Below are 20,231 nucleotides of genomic sequence, written 5' to 3'. Positions count from 1 at the left end.
TTTCCTCGGGGCCCGTTTGTAAGTGTATTTACCTGCTTGTGGCTCAGTGTCTTTTTGCTCTCTCTACCTTATTACCGCTTACTGGATTTTGACCTTGGCTTGCCTGAATACTCTGCTGCCTTATCCTATAAACCTGCTTAAAAGGGACATTGATCATTGCTTTGCCTGACTACTCTGCTGCCTTATCCTACAAACCTGCTTGAAGGGACATTGACCATTGTTAACGAAACCACTCTAACGGATCATCCCCTGCCTGTTCAAAACGGTTGCTGACCATTGAATTGCCTGACCATTCTTACGGTATACCTCAACCAACATAAGTCTCTGTACATTACTCCCTCATCTCTCTAGAGACTTTCCAGTGACCCTGCAACACCAGTGAGTACTCAGTTTTCTGCATTATAAAATGTCTTTTATTCTTTTCTGAGTGGGTCACGTCCTGGTTTCCTCTCAGTGTGCTAGCGTGTTTATCTTATCACTCTAGCAGTTGGGTTAAATCCTGGACTGATCCCTTACATCCACATAGAACATGTTGTGCATGCTACACAAAAATGTCATATTTTTTATGTATGAATTAAAAATCAATAGACACCAAATATGACATCACAAGGTTTAAGCAGTTGGCATTTCCCATGCTCTACCCCAGAACGGTGTGCAGGTATTTGTTGGCTACATCCTTCCATCAGCACTCCATATATGAATATTTACATAATGATAATGCACTCGTGGAGTTACAAGTATATTTTGATTAAATTGTTTGAGGTTGGAGTCAACACTAGAATCTTAGGCCTTTACAGCAGACAATATGGCTGAGACAGTTAAAGGGAGAAGCATTTTTAACCCCTGCAACTATAAGGGAGAAATAATGCACTCTGCATAGCTTTACAATGGGGTAAAATGAATTTGCACAAGAACAAACACAACAACATTAGCAAACACACATGCACAGAAGAGTCTGATCCCGTGGGAGCGTACAGACCGTCACCATTTACTGAAGACAGATTATGACTAGCAGATACCAAGTAATATTACAATGATCAGAACATGTTTACACAAGTGAAAATCCACATTTGCCTGTTGGAGTCTGTATTATATTCAACAAAACAAGAATCATAGCTGCAAAGAAGATTAGTAGTTTTAAGCTGCTATACAGGAGCAGGTGGATGAAGAGTTTTGCTATATTTAAAGGGACATGCTAATGCATGCTTTTTGTTTTGCATTACTGTTCTTTTTTCTACCCATGCATTTAACCCTGCAATATCTCGCTCAGAAGGCAAAGCACATTGCAAGTCCTAAGGAGGAAACAGCCAGAAATTAGTGACTACTTGTATATGCATCTCCTTACTGGCTCACCAGTTTTAACCACTTAAAGGGACATAAAACCCCATAATTTTCTTTTGTGGTTCAGATAGAGCATATCATTTTAAACAAATTTCCAATTTACTTCTATTATCAGATTTGCTTTGTTGTCTTGTTATCCTTTGTTGAAAAGCAGGAAGGTGCGTTCAGGCGTGTGCACGTGCCTGCAGCAAAGGTATTTTTTTTAACAATGTTATATGTTAGCAAGAGCACTAGATGGCAGCACTGTTTCCTGCCATGTAGTTCTCCAGACAAGTGCACGCTACCTATCTAGCTATCTGTTCAACAAATAATAAAATGAGAACGAAGCAAATTTGATAATAGGAATAAATTGGAATCTATTTACAATTGTATTCTCTATCTGAATCATGAAAAAGAAAAATGGGTTTCATGTCCCTTTAAGGACACAGCTTAAATCTGCTCAATTGTTCCATGAGAGAAAATTTCCGTCATTGGTCATTAAGCAGACCATGCACTTATATAAAATAACTTTCCGTGTTTATTTTTGGGTTGACAGAAGTACTCAAATATGAGAAAACACCATCATATGAAATGCAAACAAAATTTACCTTTCTATTGAATTTATGGTGCATAGACTTAAATAAAAAAAAAATCAACAAACAAAAAATAAAAAACATTAACACTAAAATATACTACGTGGATTAAATAACTAAATAAATAAGTAAACAAGCAACATATTAAACTCATTTGAAGCAATACAAACATATACATAAAAACACGAGTAATATAAGAGAAAGAGCTATACAAAGTCACCTACTGATACGCTATATCAGTGATTTTACTCGTGTAAATGTCATCAGTAATCTGGGATTATAGTTATCACCTATAGCTCAATCATATTAGTCACATTCCTTCAGTTAAGATATCAAGTAGCTCCTATCAACAATCTAGGGCTACAACTAACGATTATTTTCATAATCAAATAATCAAAAAATAAGAGGCCGATTAATAGACTAAAAAATAAATTCATTTTTTCCTATATTTAAAATAAAAGCCATATACTAAATGTTATAAATATAAAGTTCAGACTAAAACTTTACATTAACACAACTGTTTGTCCAATTTTTTAAGCAGCAGAACACATTTTTATAATGAAGCAAAACAAAACCACAAACTGTTTGAAAAGAGGTAGAACTAGAAAGTAGACTACTGCTGTTTAGAAGATTCTGTTATTCACTCTTTCAGAAAGTTTGCTTTGAAATGCAAAAATGTCACCATAACCACATGTTCCTGGCTGAGGCTGGCTCGCTTTTTGCAAGCTATTTTGCCTGCAGCAGAGAAGAGGCGCTCAGATGCTGTTGAGGTGCCTGAGAAGGGTTTTGCCAATTTCACCAAGGTGGGCTATTTATCTTTGCTCCTTCTCCACCAATGCAAGCGGTCTCTCAACAAAGTAAGCCTGGACTTAATTTTAACATAAAAATATCCTGAATACCTATATGCAGTGGTAAACAACCAGCTATAAGGTTAGGGGAACAAATATCTAGTCCACTCTTAAAATAACAGATACAGAGCATGAATTTGGTACAATTAAAAATAGAAAGAAAAAAATGGCAAAAGGGCTAAAGACTATACATTAGTAAAAGAACACAGCCTGTATATAACACGCTCAGCACTATATCATGCAAAGCATAGTCCCAAATCACATGATTTTATATAAACAATCCAAATGATGACTGCTATTATTTCTGGGTTGCACATAAGACAGGAGTAGTTGTAAACTTAAAAAGAAATGTATACTGTCCTAAAAAAAGTGAAAAGTAAAAATGTATGTAGACGTCCTTTAGGCTAAGGGCATAACTATAAAACACAATATCATGTGCAGGAGCTCATTGGGGCAAAGTAGCTGGTGCTGTGCACAAACCAACTGATCGATTATACTGATTAGTTGTTGCAGCTCTAAATAGCTTTACTCATGACATGGTATTCTGGCAAGCTAAAGTATGAAAGATTATGTTGGAAAGCAATACTGTAACAAGATCTACATTAGGTAACTCACCGGTTTCGGCATTTTCTCGTGTTTTCTTTTCTAGTATTTTAAATGAGGGATTGTCCTCTCCTGTAAATAAAATACAGAGGATATCTGTCACTCAATGGAATACAGACAGACAATAAGGACATAAAAGCAGCTGAGACAATTTAAATTCCAAGTTTAAGGTGACTTTCCAGTGTAAAAATTCAATGCTCAATTATTTAAACAAATTATTTTCTATGTGTTTAACTCAAATGGGTTAAAGACATGATCAAAGTGTGAGGATACATCTGGTGGACAAATGGGAAGCAGGAACAAATGCATGTGCTCCAGTCACTGGCTATACCCTTAGCTGGGACAGAAAGAAGGTGTTACAGCAGTGTAGCTTTAATAATTAATTAGCTTTAATATTATTAATAATTTTGAGGATGTTAAATACATAGTAAAAGAAGGTAATATGAATTAGATTTTTTTTTTTTTTTTTTTTTTTTAATCAAAATAGAGCATTTTATTCTCATCCTTCATTCTTACAGTGGGTAGAATCCTTCCAGTAGTCACTAGGGGTGCCTCCCATATAATATGTAAACACACATAACATAGCTGAAACATTGACCTTTTTTTCCCCACAGTTTTAAAGTGATATGAAGCCAAAATGTTTTCTTTTATGATTCAGGCAGAGCATACAATTTTTAACGACTTTTCAGTTATCTAATTGGCTTCATTCTCTTGGTATTGTCTTTGAGCTAATGAGATGAAACATGTGTAACCAGCTAGCTCCCAGCAGTATACTGCTGCGCCATAATACCTAAATGTTTAAACACTTGAAAGTGAAGCAGCATAGCTGTAAAAAGCTGACTAGAAAATATCTCCTGAACATCTCTATGTAAAAAAGAAAGATATTTTACCTCAAAAGTTCCTCAGTAGCCACATCCCATTGTAAAGGATTTCTAAGCAGCATATTAGTATGTCTGTCCTAGGACAGCTGAAGGGATGAGCCTTGTGCACTCTCATATTATTTCACCAATCAGGTAAAGGAAGTTTACAATGAAATCTCATGAGTCAAGTCAAATCTCATGAGATCACAGTAAAAGTTCATGACCTCAGCACTGCTGATGCTGATTGGCTGCTGTTCATTTCTTTTTTTTTCTTTTTTTTTTTAACCTGTAGCTGGGAGCAGGTGAAGTATAACTTTTTACACAGAACTTACTCTGCTGAGCTGAGGAGATTGTGAGGTAAAATATCTTCCTTTTTTACAGAGATGCTCAGGTGATATTTTCCTGTCAGCTTTTTACAGTTATACTGCATCAGTTTCAAGTGATTTAGCATATGAGTATTATGTCCCTTTAATTCTGGTTTAGTTTAAGCACGCTCTGAAAACCCAGCTATATAGAAAACCTTCACACCTCTATTCTAAAAGGTTGTCTTCTTCCTAACTAAATAGTAATAATAATAATAATAATAATAAATATTCCACTGCCTGGTCTAACTGCTGCAACGTCAGACCATGTGGCAAGCTACCCAGCATTTTCACTTTCCTCACCTTTCAATCTGTAGATTATAAAGCTCTTTAGAGCAGACCTCTTACTGTATTTGTTTTACTCAGATGTATTTATGTTAACCACACACGGTACTACAGAATTTGGTAGTAAAAACAAATAATCCTCTTGGATTTATAGGACGATTTTGCTGGTTTTAAGGGTTATTTTTCATCTTTGTGAAAAATGCTAAAATTTATATAACGTTAAATCCACTTTTTTTTTTCTTCACTATGTTAGACATTTCTGCCTTGTTACATTAGTCAGTTTGTTGCAACTAAGTCTTCTGGTTCAGTCACAAGAGGCATCCACAGGAAGCACCGATACAAGTCCAAGTATTTAGTGTCTTATTATTGGGTAGCCCTGCTTAGGAAGTGCAGTGTTCACATGATTTTTGTTTTCTAGCAATTTTTTCTTTAGGAGAAAAATGGTGAATTTAGAATGTTGTTAGGCTATTGAATGCTAGAAAGTTTATACGGTTCCTTCGGTTTTTAATCTGATTTCTGAGTAAATGTCTAAGACTAGTAAGAGGTTCCATTATGTGTTTATTACTTCTATACTTTAACGATGTTCATAAACTTCTTAAAGGGACAGATACTGATCTAAAAGCAAAAACTATACATTGTAACAAAAACACTCCCAGATGTGCTGTATAAATTGATCATCTACAAAACATTTATGCAAAGAAAAATCTAGTTTACAGTGTCCCTATAAGCCATCAATATTCTTTTGACTGATGGTTCACCCTTCAAGAACACTAATGATAAAGACATACTACTCTTAGTTATTAGTCTAAAAAAAAGAACCATATGAATGCGTCTAAGTAGTACCTACACTGCTTGTTCAGGCAAATATTGGTCATATTCAGTAAGGGTGCTAAACATTCAGGCCGCTCCTAGAGAAGCCTGCTTAAAGTGACAGTATACACCAATTTTTAAAAAAAAAATGCATGTAATAGAAACTACTAAAGAATACTATGCACAGATACGGATATAAAAATCCAGTATAAAACCTTACTTAGAAGCTCCCAGTTTAGCTCTGTTGAAAAAAGTTAGCTGGAACACCAACTGAAAGTGGGATGTGTAGCACAAAATGAGCAGACACTCCCCCCCTCCCCATTCCTCTGCATATGAAAAGACACTTTACACAAACAAGAGCAAGCTGGAGTAGGTAGATAACAGTCTACTTAAAAAACTTTGGGGCTTGGTTAGGAGTCTGAAAATCAGCGCAATGTTATTTAAAAAACATAATTTATGCTTACCTGATAAATTTATTTCTCTTGTAGTTGTAGTCAGTCCACGGGTCATCCCTTACTTATGGAATATATCTCTTCCTAACAGGAAGCTGCAAGAGGAGTCACCCAAGCAGAGCTGCTATATAGCTCCTCCCCTCACATGTCATATTCAGTCATTCGACCAAAGCAGATGAGAAAGGAGAAACCATAGGGTGCAGTGGTGAACTGGAGTTAATTAAAATTTAGATCTGCCTTAAAGACAGGGCGGGCCGTGGGACTGACTACACTACAAGAGAAATAAATTTATAAGGTAAGCATAAATTATGTTTTCTCTTGTTAAGTGTAGTCAGTCCCACGGGTCATCCATTACTTATGGAATACCAATACCAAAGCTAAAGTACACGGATGAAGGGAGGGACAAGGCAGGAACATTAAACAGAAGGAACCACTGCCTGAAGTACCTTTCTCCCAAAAATAGCCTCCGAAGAAGCAAAAGTGTCAAATTTGTAAAATTTTGAAAAAGGTGTGAAGCGAAGACCAAGTCGCAGCCTTGCAAATCTGTTCAACAGAGGCCCTCATTTTTAAAGGCCAGGTGGAAGCCACAGCTCTAGTAGAATGAGCTGTAATCCTTTCAGGAGGCTGCTGTCCAGCAGTCTCATAGGCTAAACGTATTATGCTACGAAGCCAAAAAGAGAGAGAGGTAGCCGAAGCCTTTGACCTCTTCTCTGTCCAGAGTAAACGACAAACAGGGAAGAAGTTTGACGAAAATCTTTAGTTGCCTGCAAATAGAACTTCAGGGCACGGACTACGTCCAGATTATGCAAAAGTCGTTCCTTCTTTGAAGAAGGATTAGGACACAGTGATGGAACAACAATCTCTTGATTGATATTCCTGTTAGTAACTACCTTAGGTAAGAACCCAGGTTTAGTACGCAGAACTACCTTGTCTGAATGAAAAATCAGATAAGGAGAATCACAATGTAAGGCAGATAACTCAGAGACTCTTCGAGCCGAGGAAATAGCCATCAAAAACAAAACCTTCCAGGAAAACAGCTTGATATCAATGGAATGAAGGGGTTCAAATGGAACGCCTTGAAGAACATTAAGAACTAAGTTTAAGCTGCACGGCGGAGCAACAGTCTTAAACACAGGCTTAATCCTAGTTAAAGCCTCTGACAAAAAAGCCTGAACGTCTGGAACTTCAGCCAGACGTTTGTGTAGAAGAATAGACAGAGCAGAAATCTGTCCCTTTAACGAACTAGCAGATAAGCCCTTTTCTAAACCCTCTTGTAGAAAGGACAACATCCTAGGAATCCTAACCTTACTCCATGAGTAACTCTTGGATTCGCACCAATATAAATATTTCCGCCATATCTTATGGTAAATTTTTCTGGTAACAGGCTTCCTAGCCTGTATTAAGGTATCAATAACCGACTCCGAGAAGCCACGCTTTGATAGAATCAAGCGTTCAATCTCCATGCAGTCAGCCTCAGAGAAATTAGATTTGGATGGTTGAAAGGACCCTGAATTAGAAGGTCCTGTCTCAGAGGCAGAGACCACGGTGGACAGGACGACATGTCCACTAGGTCTGCATACCAGGTCCTGCGTGGCCACGCAGGCGCTATCAGAATCACTGAAGCTCTCTCCTGTTTGATCTTGGCAATCAAACGAGGAAGCATCGGGAACGGTGGAAACACATAAGCCATGTTGAAGACCCAAGGGGCTGTCAGAGCATCTATCAGCACCGCTCCCGGGTCCCTGGACCTGGATCCGTAACAAGGAAGCTTGGCGTTCTGACGAGACGCCATGAGATCCAGATCTGGTTTGCCCCAACGATGAATCAGTTGAGCAAAGACCTCCGGATGAAGTTCCCACTCCCCCAGATGAAAAGTCTGGCGACTTAGAAAATCCGCCTCCAAGTTCTCCACGCCTGGGATGTAAATCGCTGACAGGTGGCAAGAGTGAGACTCTGCCCGCGAATTATCTTTGAGACTTCCAACATCGCTAGGGAACTTCTGGTTCCCCCTTGATGGTTGATGTAAGCCACAGTCGTGATGTTGTCCGACTGAAATCTGATGAACCTCAGAGTTGCTAACTGAGGCCAAGCTAGGAGAGCATTGAATATTGCTCTTAATTCCCAGAATATTTATTGGGAGGAGTTTCTCCTCCTGAGTCCATAATCCCTGAGCTTTCAGGGAGTTCCAGACTGCGCCCCAGCCTAGAAGGCTGGCGTCTGTTGTTACAATCGTCCAATCTGGCCTGCGAAAGGTCATCCCCTTGGACAGATGTGGCCGAGGAAAGCCACCATAGAAGAGAATCTCTGGTCTCTTGATCCAGATTTAGTAGGGGGGACAAATCTGAGTAATCCCCGTTCCACTGACTTAGCATGCACAATTGCAGCGGTCTGAGATGCAGAGCGCGCAAATGGTACTATGTCCATTGCCGCTACCATTAAGCCGATTACTTCCATGCACTGAGCTACTGACGGGTGTGGAATGGAATGAAGGACACGGCAAGAATTTAGAAGTTTTAATAACCTTGCCTCTGTCAGGTAAATTTTCATCTCTACAGAATCTATAAGAGTCCCTAGAAAGGGAACTCTTGTAAGTGGTAATAGAGAACCTCTTTTCCACGTTCACCTTCCACCCATGCGACCTCAGAAATGCCAGAACTATCTCTGTATGAGACTTGGCAGTTTGAAAACTTGACGCTTGTATCAGAATGTCGTCTAGGTACGGAGTCACCGCTATGCCTCGCGGTCTTAGTACCGCCAGAAATGAGCCAGAACTTTTGTAAAGATTCTTGGAGCCGTAGCTAATCCGAGGGAAGAGCTACAAACTGGTAATGCCTGTCTAGGAAAGCAAATCTTAGGTACCGATAATGATCCTTGTGAATCGGTATGTGAAGGTAGGCATCCTTTAAGTCCACTGTGGTCATGTACTGACCCTCTTGGATCATGGGAAGGATGGTTCGAATAGTTTTCCATTTTGAATGATGGAAACTCTTAGGAATTTGTTTAGGATTTTTAAGTCCAAGATTGGTCCTGAAGGTTCCCTCTTTCTGGGAACCACAAATAGATTTGAATAGAATCCCTGCCCGTGTTCCATCCGCGGAACTGGGTGGATCACCCCCATTAGTAAGAGGTCTTGTACACAGCGTAGAAACGCCTCTTTCTTATTTGGTTTGCTGATAACCTTGAAAGATGAAATCTCCCTCGTGAGGAGAAGTTTTGAAGTCCATGAGATATCCCTGAGATATGATCTCCAACGCCCAGGGATCCTGGACATCTCTTGCCCAAGCCTGGGCGAAGAGAGAAAGTCTGCCCCCCACTAGATCCGTTTCCGGATAGGGGGCCCTCTCTTCATGCTGTCTTGGGGGCAGCAGCAGGTTCTTGGCCTGCTTGCCCTTGTTCCAGGACTGGTTAACTTTCCAGCCCTGCCTGTAACGAGCAACAGCTCCTTCCTGTTTTGGAGCGGAGGAAGTTGATGCTGCTCCTGCCTTGAAGTTACGAAAGGCACGAAAATTAGACTGTTTGGCCTTTGATTTGGCCCTGTCCTGGAGGTAGAGCATGGCCCTTACCTCCCGTAATGTCAGCTATAATTTCTTTCAAGCCGGGCCCGAATAAGGTCTGCCCTTTGAAAGGAATATTAAGCAATTTAGATTTAGAAGTCACGTCAGCTGACCAGGATTTAAGCCATAGCGCTCTGCGCGCTTGGATGGCGAATCCGGAGTTCTTAGCCGTAAGTTTGGTTAAATGTACGACGGCATCAGAAACAAATGCGTTAGCTAGCTTAAGTGCTTTAAGCTTGTTCATAATTTCATCCAATGGAGCTGTGCGAATGGCCTCTTCCAGAGACTCAAACCAGAATGCCGCCGCAGCAGTGACAGGCGCAATGCATGCAAGGGGCTGTAAGATAAAACCTTGTTGAACAAACATTTTCTTAAGGTAACCCTCTAATTTCTTATCCATTGGATCTGAAAAAGCACAACTATCATCCACCGGGATAGTGGTACGCTTAGCTAAAGTAGAAACTGCTCCCTCCACCTTAGGGACCGTCTGCCATAAGTCTCGTGTGGTGGCGTCTATAGGAAACATTTTACTAAATATGGAGGAGGGGAAAAAGGCACACCAGGTCTATCCCACTCCTTGCTAATAATCTCTGTAAGCCTTTTAGTATAGGAAACACGTCAGTACACACCGGGTACCCCGCATAGTATCTATCCAACCTACATAATTTTTCTGGAATTGCAACCGTGTTTACAATCATTCAGAGCCGCTAATACCCTCCCCTAGCAATATGCGGAGGTTCTCAAGCTTAAATTTTAAAATTAGAAATCTCTGAATCCAGTCTCCCTGGATCAGATCCGTCACCCACAGAATGAAGCTCTCCGTCTTCAAGTTCTGCAAACTGTGACGCAGTATCTGACATGGCTCTCACCTCATCCGCAGCGCTCTGTCCTTAACCCAGAGCTATCGCGCCTTGCCTCTTAATTCTGGCAAATTTAGATAATACTTCTGTCATAACAGTAGCCATGTCTTGCAAAGTGATTTGTAAGGGCCTCCCTGATGTACTTGGCGCCACAAAAATCACGCACCTCCTGAGGCGGGAGGCAAAGGTACTGACCACGTGAGGAGAGTTAGTTGGCATAACTTCCCCCTCGTTGTCCTGGTGATAATTTCTTTACATGTAAAGATTGACTTTTATTTAAAGTAGCATCAATGCAATTAGTACACAAAATTTCTATGGCTCCACATTGGCCTTTAAACATAGTGAACAAAGAGATTCATCTGTGTCAGACATGTTTAAACAGACTAGCAATGAGACTAGCAAGCATGGAAATACTTTTCTAAATAAATTTACAAAGCAATATAAAAAACGCTACTGTGCCTTTAAGAAGCACAAAAAGCTGTCACAGTGTGAAAAACAATGAACCAAAAATAGTTATAGCAACCAATTTTTCACAGTAAATGTATTAAGTTAGCAAAGGATTGCACCCACCAGCAAATGGATGATTAACCCCTTAATACCCAAAAAACGATTAACAATTTAATAATTAACGTTTTTCTCACAGTCAAAACACACTGTCACAGGTCTGCTGTGACTGATTACCTCCCTCAAAATGAATTTTGAAGACCCCTGAGCTCTCTAGAGACGATCTGGATCATGGAGGATGAAGTAGACAGATTGTGACTGAATTTTTTACTGCGCAAAAAAGCGCTAAAATAGGCCCCTCCCACTCATATTACAACAGTGGGGAAGCTCAGAAAACCGTTTTCTATGCAGAAAACAAAGATGGCCATGTGGTAAAATCATTCCCCCAATAAGTTTTATCACCAAGTACCTCACAAAAAACGATTAACATGCCAGTAAACGTTTTAAACATACATTTGAAAAGTTATGAATTGTTATTAATAAGCCTGCTACCAGTCGCTTTTACTGCAGTTAAGGCTCATACATTATTTCAGTATTAACAGTATTTTCAGAGTCAATTCTATTCCTTAGAAAAATACATTCAGTGTACACACACTCATCAGCCTAATACCAGTCGCTATCACTGCATTTAAGGCTGAACTTACTTAACATTGGTATCAGCAGTATTTTCTCAGTCAATTCCATTCCTCAGAAAAATAATTACTAGCACATACCTCATTTGCAGGGGGGCCCTGCATGCTATTCCCCTTCTCTGAAGTTACCTCACTCCTCAGATGAGAACAGCCAGTGGATCTTAGTTACGTCTGCTAAGATCATAATAAACGCAGGCAGATTCTTCTTCTAATGCTGCCTGAGAATTAAACAGCACACTCCAGTGCCATTTAAAATAACAACTTTTGATTGTAGAAATAAACTAAGTTAAAAACACACCACAGGAACCTCTCACAGCGACCCTATCTTTAGTTAGGCTGCAAGAGAATGACTGAATATGACATGTGAGGGGAGGAGCTATATAGCAGCTCTGCTTGGGTGATCCTCTTGCAGCTTCCTGTTAGGAAGAGATATATTCCATAAGTAATGATGACCCGTGGACTGACTACACTTAACAAGAGAAATAAGCAAATTTACACAGAGAGAAGTGCTCTACCAGGAATGGAACAGCAGCTCATCAGCTTGTTCTATTGGTGATTTACCACCCAGGAGCAGCCTCTTTTAGACCAGTGTGCTTTTTACAGAGAAGTATTTCCTGAAGTATATCAGTCTGATTCTGCCAAGTAAGTCCAGCCCTGAAACAACCAGGCAATTCTCCTCCGAACTAGGAACCAGGGCAACCCCAGACGATTGTTTTAGGCCCTTCTATGGGTCTCGTCAGTGAGGTGCAACCACATTCCTCTAAGCACACTGGGCAAGGAGTCCCACATCTGGTTTCTCCCATTACCCTTAGGGAGACCTCCCCAGGGTCATAATAAAAATTTATACAGAGAGAGAAGCGCTCTACCAGGAACTGTTCTATGGTGATTTAACACCCAGGAGCAGCCTCTTTTAGAGCAGTGTGCTTTTCACAGAGGTAGACTTTCCTGAAGTATATCAGTCAAGCCCTGAAAATTGCCTGGTGTTTCAGGGCTGGACTGACATTACTTGGCAGGATCATACTGATATGCTTCAGGAAAGTTTTCCTTTGTGAAAAGCAGAACCGGGCTAAAAAGAGGCTGCCCCTATATTAGGTGGTGACTCGCCAAAGAACAAGCTATTAAGCTGTTGTTCAATTCCTGGTAGGAGCACTTCTCTCTTTGTATGCATTTGAATAATGACCCTGGGATGGTCTCCCTAAGGGTGATAGGGAGGAAACCAGACGTTTGACTCCTTGTTCAGTGAAGGCTCCATGAGCGAATATGGCTGAACCGTCACTGATAGAGGCCCATAGGGGGCTGAAATGATCGTCTCTGGCGGTTGTCATGTTCCTTGTTTAAAGGAGAATTGCCTTGTATTTCGGAGCTGGACTGACCTTACTTGGCAGGATCAGACTGATATGCTTCAGGAAAGTTTTTCTTGATGAAAAGCAGAACTGAGCAAAAAGAGGCTGCTCCTATATTAGGTGTGACTTGCCATAGAACAGGCTATTTGTTCCTGGTAGAGCGCCCTTTGTATATTATAAAAAAAGGGGGGGAGCGTGAGGGCGCTAGTGAAAGCTTAAGAAATCTAAAGTGTTATTTTTGACACAATGTGTATATGTTTTGATGGATAAGATTTTCCTAAAGAGTTAATCAAGAAATGTAATTTGTAAAAACAAAGATTTCTTTCATAAGTATTTGTTCTTATTTAGTTGAAAAACAGTAATGCAGTTTTTGCTATATAGCGTTTAGAGTACAGTTATGATCGTTTTATCATAAGTGTCAAATGTGAATAACGTGCAATGTGCAATATTTCTTGTGCAACAAATAAATGCTTTTCATTCAATTGTTCATATTTAACAATATATAGAAAGTAGAAGCTATGCTGAAAAGTTCATGTGTGTTTAAATTGTAAATTTCCTCGAATCAGTTAGTGTTTTAAAAATTTCTAAATGCAAATTATATGTGAATTTATATTTATTCGTGCAAATTTATGCAAGAAAACCAATAAGAAGAGAAATGGATCTTAATATAAGTAATTTATTATACAAATATAGAAATAAGGGTTTGAGATATAGAATAAGGGGAACGGTCTCCCCAATATAAATACTGAAATATATAAAAAGGGCATAAAACATTATGACATAAAATATAAATCTCTAATAGCCAGTTATTTCAAACAATGTTTTCGGTACAACAAAGGAGTCTCTGCAACAGAAAAAAAATGTAAAATCTCTCAGTAAACCGTTTTTTTTCACAGCAATATTTCCGCTACAGCAAAAAAGTCTTTGGCAACAAATAGGTATAAAATGTTCAATTTAAGTCCCAAACTTGGCGGATCAAAAGGGAGCAGAGTTGTGTTAAGATACTTATCGTATGAGTTACCTTATCCCTTTGTGCACAGTTCAATCACTGCTTCTTTCCTCGATGCGACTGAAGGCTCAGACCCGTCGCATGTTATCGGCGTCTGACGTCACTGTCTGGTCTTTGATCTTCTGGTCCGTAAAATAATAACAGTTTGGCACTTTGGCCTTTCAGAACCAAGGTATTCCAAAAACTCCTGCACTTAGTGTTTTACACGCAGGAAAGGAATACTTTATTTACAAAGAAATAACCCGGGTTACACTGTCACCACAGTTTTCCAATTGCTTGAAGTATACAACTTAATAGATCTGTTGGATATTTGTATATTTTCAATGGGTTCATGTGGTGTCTATATAAACCATTTGTGCCATTTATTAGTGTGAAAATGAATGAAACATTATTGAGGGATAATTCATAATATTATTCAAATAGGAAGGGGGAAAGATCTAATTCAGAGTTCAGACCTCTAGGGTATAATGTATCATACTTATATATTAGTTCTGCTTCCTTAATCAATTTATTTTCAAGGTTTCCACCTCTCCAATGTTTATGTACTTTAATACCCTAGTATGACAGGTCTTTATTTATTCCCTTTATGGACTGTTTTAAAATGTCTGTAAAGATGTGTATCATCAATCCCATTCTTTATATTGTTTAAGTGTTCTCTGATTCTATCCTTTACCATTCTTTTTGTTTCACCTAGATAGAAGAGATTACAGGAACATTTTAGGATGTATATTACATTTTTAGTTGTGCACCTTATTATATCTTTAATTGTAAAAGGTTTATCTATCTTGTTTATTTTGATATTATTTAGTTTTTTGCTGTGTTTGCTAGCCTTGCATGAGTAACATGGAAAAAAAGCCTGCAATTGCTTTTCCATTCAGATCTTTTTGTTTAAACTGAGTTCTTTTAGGTGGTTTAAACTCACTGGGAGCTAGTATATTCTTCAGATTAGTTGCTTTTCGAAATATAAAATTTGGTATCTCAGAAATCTTATCTCCTAAAATGTCATCTTCCTTAATAAGGTGCCAGTGTTTTTTCACTATTCTTTTTATTATATTGTGATCAGCATGATAATCAGTAATAAATGGTGTTTTAATTTTTTCCTTAAGATCATTTTGTTTTTCTTTGTACATTAATAAATTGTCCCTTTCTGTATTCCTAGCTCTTTCCTTGGCTATATTAGTAGTTTCCTTGTTATACCCTCTAGATAGAAATCTGTTAGTAATTTAGATTGATTTTCAAAGTCTATAGTTCTTGAACAGTTTTTCTTTATTCTTAAAGGGCCACTCAGGTTAAATTAAATTTTCATGATTCAGATACAGCATGTAATTTTAAAACAACTTTCCAATTTACTTCCATTAAAAAAAATGTGCACAGTCTTTTATATTTACACTTTTTGAGTCACCAGATCCTACTGAGCATGTGCAAGAATGCACAGACTATACGTATATGCATTTGTGATTGGCTGATTGCTATCACATGGTACAAGGGGAGTGGAAATATACATAACTTTGAAATTTGTTATATAAAAATCTACTACTCATTTGAAGTTCAGACTAAGTGCTATTGCATTGTCTTATCTTGCATTTGTTGATTATGCAAATCTAATGTGTTGACTGGTCCTTTAAGTATTGGCCTGTTGGAATACTTTTTTTCCAAGTTTCTAAATGACAGCTTTTAGAGTGTATGTAGTTGTTAGAATCAGTTTTTTTAAAGTGTGTTCAAGTCTTTATTGTTTCATCTATAACCATTATTTCTAAATCTAGAAATGTTATCGAACTCTTACTCCAATTAGAAGTGAATTTTAGGCCTAAATCATTAGTGTTCATATTGTTAAACATTTTAGTTAGGTCCTGTTCTGTTCCTTCCCAAATTATAAGCAGGTCGTCTATATATCTTTTGTAGAGCACAAGGTTTGCGCCATAGCTGCCATCTCTGAAGAAATTTTCTTCCCAAGAGCCCATGAAAAGATTGGCATAGCTAGGCGCAAACCTTGTGCCCATAGCCGTACCTTCTGTTTGTAAAAAAAAAAAATTTGGTTTAAGGAGAAATAATTATTTTCTAATATATCTCTAATACTTTTTAGAATTAAAATTCTTTGTTGGTCTGTCATATTTGAATCTGATTTCAAGAAGGAATCAACTGCTTGTATGCCTTTAGAGTGATTAATAACCGTATATAACGAAGTGACATCAAAAGTGGCTAGAATCATATTACTCTTCCATTTAATAGTTTTTAATAGGTTGAGGACCTGAGTTGAATCTTTGAGATAAGAATTTAACTCTTTCACGTGCGTTTGCAAAAAAGGTGTCTACATATTTTGATAAATTTGCTGATGGAGAGTCAATACCAGAGATAATTGGTTTGCCGGGGGGGGGGTTAATTAGACATTTGTGAATTTTCGGCAGAAAATAGAATATTGGGACTCTGGGGAATTTAGGTGTTAAAAATTCTAGTTCTTTGTTGTTGAGTATTCCTGATTTTTTACCTTCTGATAGCAGTTTGTTTAGATTTTTATAAAATTTTTCTGTTGGATCCAGTTCTAGTCTTTTATAGGTTTTATTATCATTTAGGAGCCTATGGGCTTCTCTTAAATATTGTGTGGTATCCATCAGGACAATCCCACTACCCTTATCCGCAGATTTTATTGTAATCTCTGTGTTATTTTGTAAATTCTCCATTACTTTTTTCTCTTTTATACTCATGTTATATTTTTTTATTTTTGGTAAATTGCATTTTTGGATGTCTTTACATTCTAGTCTTTAAAAGGTTTCTAAATAATTCCCTTTTTCATGAATGGGGTTACATTTTGATTTCATTTTTAGATTAGGGTGTTGAATACCATCTTGTTTCAAATTTAACTGCCTTTCTATGGGGTTTTTAAGAAAGAATCTTTTAATGGTTAGATTCCTGACAAATTTTTTAACATGAATATGAGAATTAAATTTATTCATCCGTATTGTTGGGGCGAATGATAAGCCCAAACTTAGGACCCTTTCTTCCTCTTTGTTCAGGATTTTACTACTTAAGTTAAAAATACCCTGATGTTTGTTTATTTCAACCTCTTTGCCTCGTTTAGACCTTCCTCTTCCTCTCTTTCCTCTAGGCTTCTTTTTTTTCATGCATTTTGATCTCTTTCTCGTCTGATTAAATCCCTTGAGGTGCCCTCCTTTAGAGGGCTCCTCTCTAAAAAAACTGGTTTGTCATTTATTTGGTTTTCTTTTGCTAATTTTTTATTTCCAAGGGGTTCATAACGATTATATGTTGGTGTTTCCCAGTATTGTTCTTGTTTAGAGCTATTCCTTCTATTCATATTTCTGGGATATTCCCAATTATTATGTCTATTTTTATATTCTCTATGTGGATTTTGCCTAAAAGTGTTGTGTCGAAAATTCAGAGTAAAAGTGTTCTCTATTTTGATATCTAGGATATCTTGGTCTGTCATATTGCCAATTTCTATGATAGAATCTATCCTGTTCATAGTTATTATTATAGGTATAGTAATTTCTCCTATTTTCTTGTTCATTTTTTTTATTATTATATGGATAAGATGTTCTGATGGGTTTAGCTTGTGTATAATAATTTTTTTGTTCTTTTTCTATGTGTAGGTTCTGGTTCCTCTCTATTAATATTTTCATTGGATGTCGGATTGTTATCATTAATATCCCTTTCCATTTTACTCCATTTGGTTCTGAGAAGATCTTTATTGAGATTTGATAATTTGTCAATTATTTTTTGTTTCTCTTTATATTCATTACTACTTTTTTTATCTTTTAATTTTTCTTTAATTTCTAAAATATTTTGTTCAATCTCTACTAGTGTCTCTTTTCTTGATCTTTTCAGAATGTCAATGAGGGTATTAGAGGCTTTCTTTAATGTGTCTGTCCACTCAGCTTGTAGTATATCAGTTAGTTGAAATGTACAGTTTTTGTTTAGTTTTAAACCACTTGGTATGATGTTTTTCACTGTATATTTGTTTAAGAAAGTAAGCTCCATTTTTTGTTTTAATTCTTTAATCATGTATGATTCTAATTTTTGCATTAAATCTGAAATTTTATCGGATGTATTATAACTCATAGGTGGACTATTATCATCTTTCATTTCAAGGAATATTTGGTCTCTAAATTCGAATAAATCTTCCATATTTAAAAAGTGGAATTAGAAGTAGGTGTGTGTCCTGCTGCTACTACTATGTGAAGGATAAGAGATTCTAGATGTGAGAGAGTGAGAGCGCTGGAGACAGCGATTCCAGACACCTCACAATAAAAAAAGTCCTTCAAACTTAATTTGTGTATTTTTAAAAAAATGGGGGGGGGGGGGCGTGAGGGCGCTAGTGAAAGTTTAAGAAATCTAAACTGTTATTTTTTGACACAATGTGTATATGTTTTGATGGATAAGATTTTCCTAAATAGTTCATCAAGAAATGTAGAGCGCCTTTGTATGCATCCAAAAAATGTTCTCTCTGTCCGTAACATTTATCCAGTTTACTTTTATTATCTAATTTGCTTCACTCTGTATCATTTCTTGCAGAAGCAGCATTGCACTACTAGGAGCTAGCTCAATACATCAGTGAGCCAATAACATGAGGCATATATGTGCAGCCACCAATCAGCAGCTAATGAGCCTACATAAGTATGTTTTTCAACAAAGGAAACAATCAAAATAAAAATGGAAAGTTGTTTAACATTACATACTCTGAATCATGAAAGAAAACATTTGATTTGCATGTCCCTTTAAATAAGCTATTCCTTAATGAGTTATCCTGTGAAGCTTTTACTTAATCATTACATCCATCTCAGTTAGCTTACCCCATTCTGCAGAATCAATTGGCATGTTGCAAATAAAAATAAAGATATTATATCATTTTTTTTAGTATTATTATTATTACTTTTTTTTGTCAGTAGAGGAGAAATGCATTATCCTACCATAGTGATTCCGGCTATCAAGAGGGGTGATTGGCAGAACAATCAAGCTAAACTCTCTAATGCCATCAAACCAGATTCCTTTTCTAGGTATTCTCTTAAACATAAATTAATAATTCATCCCTGATCAAATAAAAGGATGATAGTTATAGGTTTGATGGCTGCCACTAAGAAAGGGTCTCTTTTTGCCAGGTAAGAAATAAGAAGGTAGCTGTTGAGCATCCTTGTCCAATGGATATAAAATTCTAAAGACGTGTCCTAATAGATCCATCCTTTTCACCGACTGAGGTTCTTCTTCAGTTATTGTCTGAAGGAAAGCAGATACAGGGAGGGAAGGAATCCGTAAACAGAACTTATGTCATAGCTTCTGCCTCCAATATCTCTTCTAGATAAATAATACCTTTAGTACAAAATGAATATCCCATCTACTACCTAAGTGGGCACTCAAACATCCATGCATTTTAATTTTCTGAGAATTTTTAGATCGTTTAACCCCTTCCCGACTTTATGACGCTCTAAAGCCTAGTGCGGATAGGACAGCATAAAGCCCTCAGGACGGCATAGAACGTCATCACCGTTTGGCTCTAATGAAGCCAAAGGCGCTTCCTGAATGGGATTGTGGGCTGGAAGGAACAATCCCATCATTGAAATCACGTGAACGATCACGTGATATCAGTTTTTTCGTTTTTTGTTTATATCAGAACTTTGTTCCGATGTAGACAAATAAGTCTGAGCAGGAAGGAGTTAAAGGGATATGCATTTTGTTTTGTGATTCAGGCAGAACACACCATTTTTTAAAAGTTTCCAAATTACTCCTATTATCAAATTTGCTTCATTCCAATGATATTCTGTTTTGAGGAGATACTTAGGTAGGCATCTGGAGCACTACATAACAGGAAATAGTGCTCCCATCTAGCGCTCATGCAAATAGATAACATTCATGAAAAATTGCTGCCATATAGTGCTCCAGAAATGGGCCGGCTAAGCATAGGTCCCTGCTTTTCAACAAAAGATACCAAAGGAAGAAAAAATATAAGAAGTAACTTAGAAAGTTGTTTAAAATATCTGAATCATAAAAGAAAAAACATAATTTATGCTTACCTGATACATTTATTTCTCTTGTAGTGTATCCAGTCCACGGATCATCCATTACTTGTGGGATATTCTCCTTCCCAACAGGAAGTTGCAAGAGGACACCCACAGCAGAGCCGCTATATAGCTCCTCCCCTCACTGCCATATCCAGTCATTCGACCGAAACAAGACGAGAAAAGAGAAA

At 37.6% G+C, this 20,231-nt stretch overlaps 1 protein-coding gene across 1 annotated transcript in view; it reads right to left on the bottom strand.

Annotated features, from left to right (window-relative positions):
* The window catches only part of RDX (radixin), a 471,667-nt gene that overhangs the window by 427,179 nt on the left and 24,257 nt on the right, over window positions 1-20,231 (bottom strand). Inside the window, exon 2 of the mRNA XM_053708539.1 lies at window positions 3,377-3,436. Within this exon, the coding sequence (XP_053564514.1) occupies window positions 3,377-3,388 (12 nt within the window). The 5' untranslated portion in view covers window positions 3,389-3,436. The remainder of the gene's footprint in view (window positions 1-3,376; window positions 3,437-20,231) is intronic.

This window comes from Bombina bombina, chromosome 3, assembly GCF_027579735.1.
Source record: "Bombina bombina isolate aBomBom1 chromosome 3, aBomBom1.pri, whole genome shotgun sequence".
Classification (NCBI taxonomy): Eukaryota; Metazoa; Chordata; class Amphibia; order Anura; family Bombinatoridae; genus Bombina; species Bombina bombina.
This window is presented reverse-complemented; position numbering and strand designations above follow the sequence as displayed.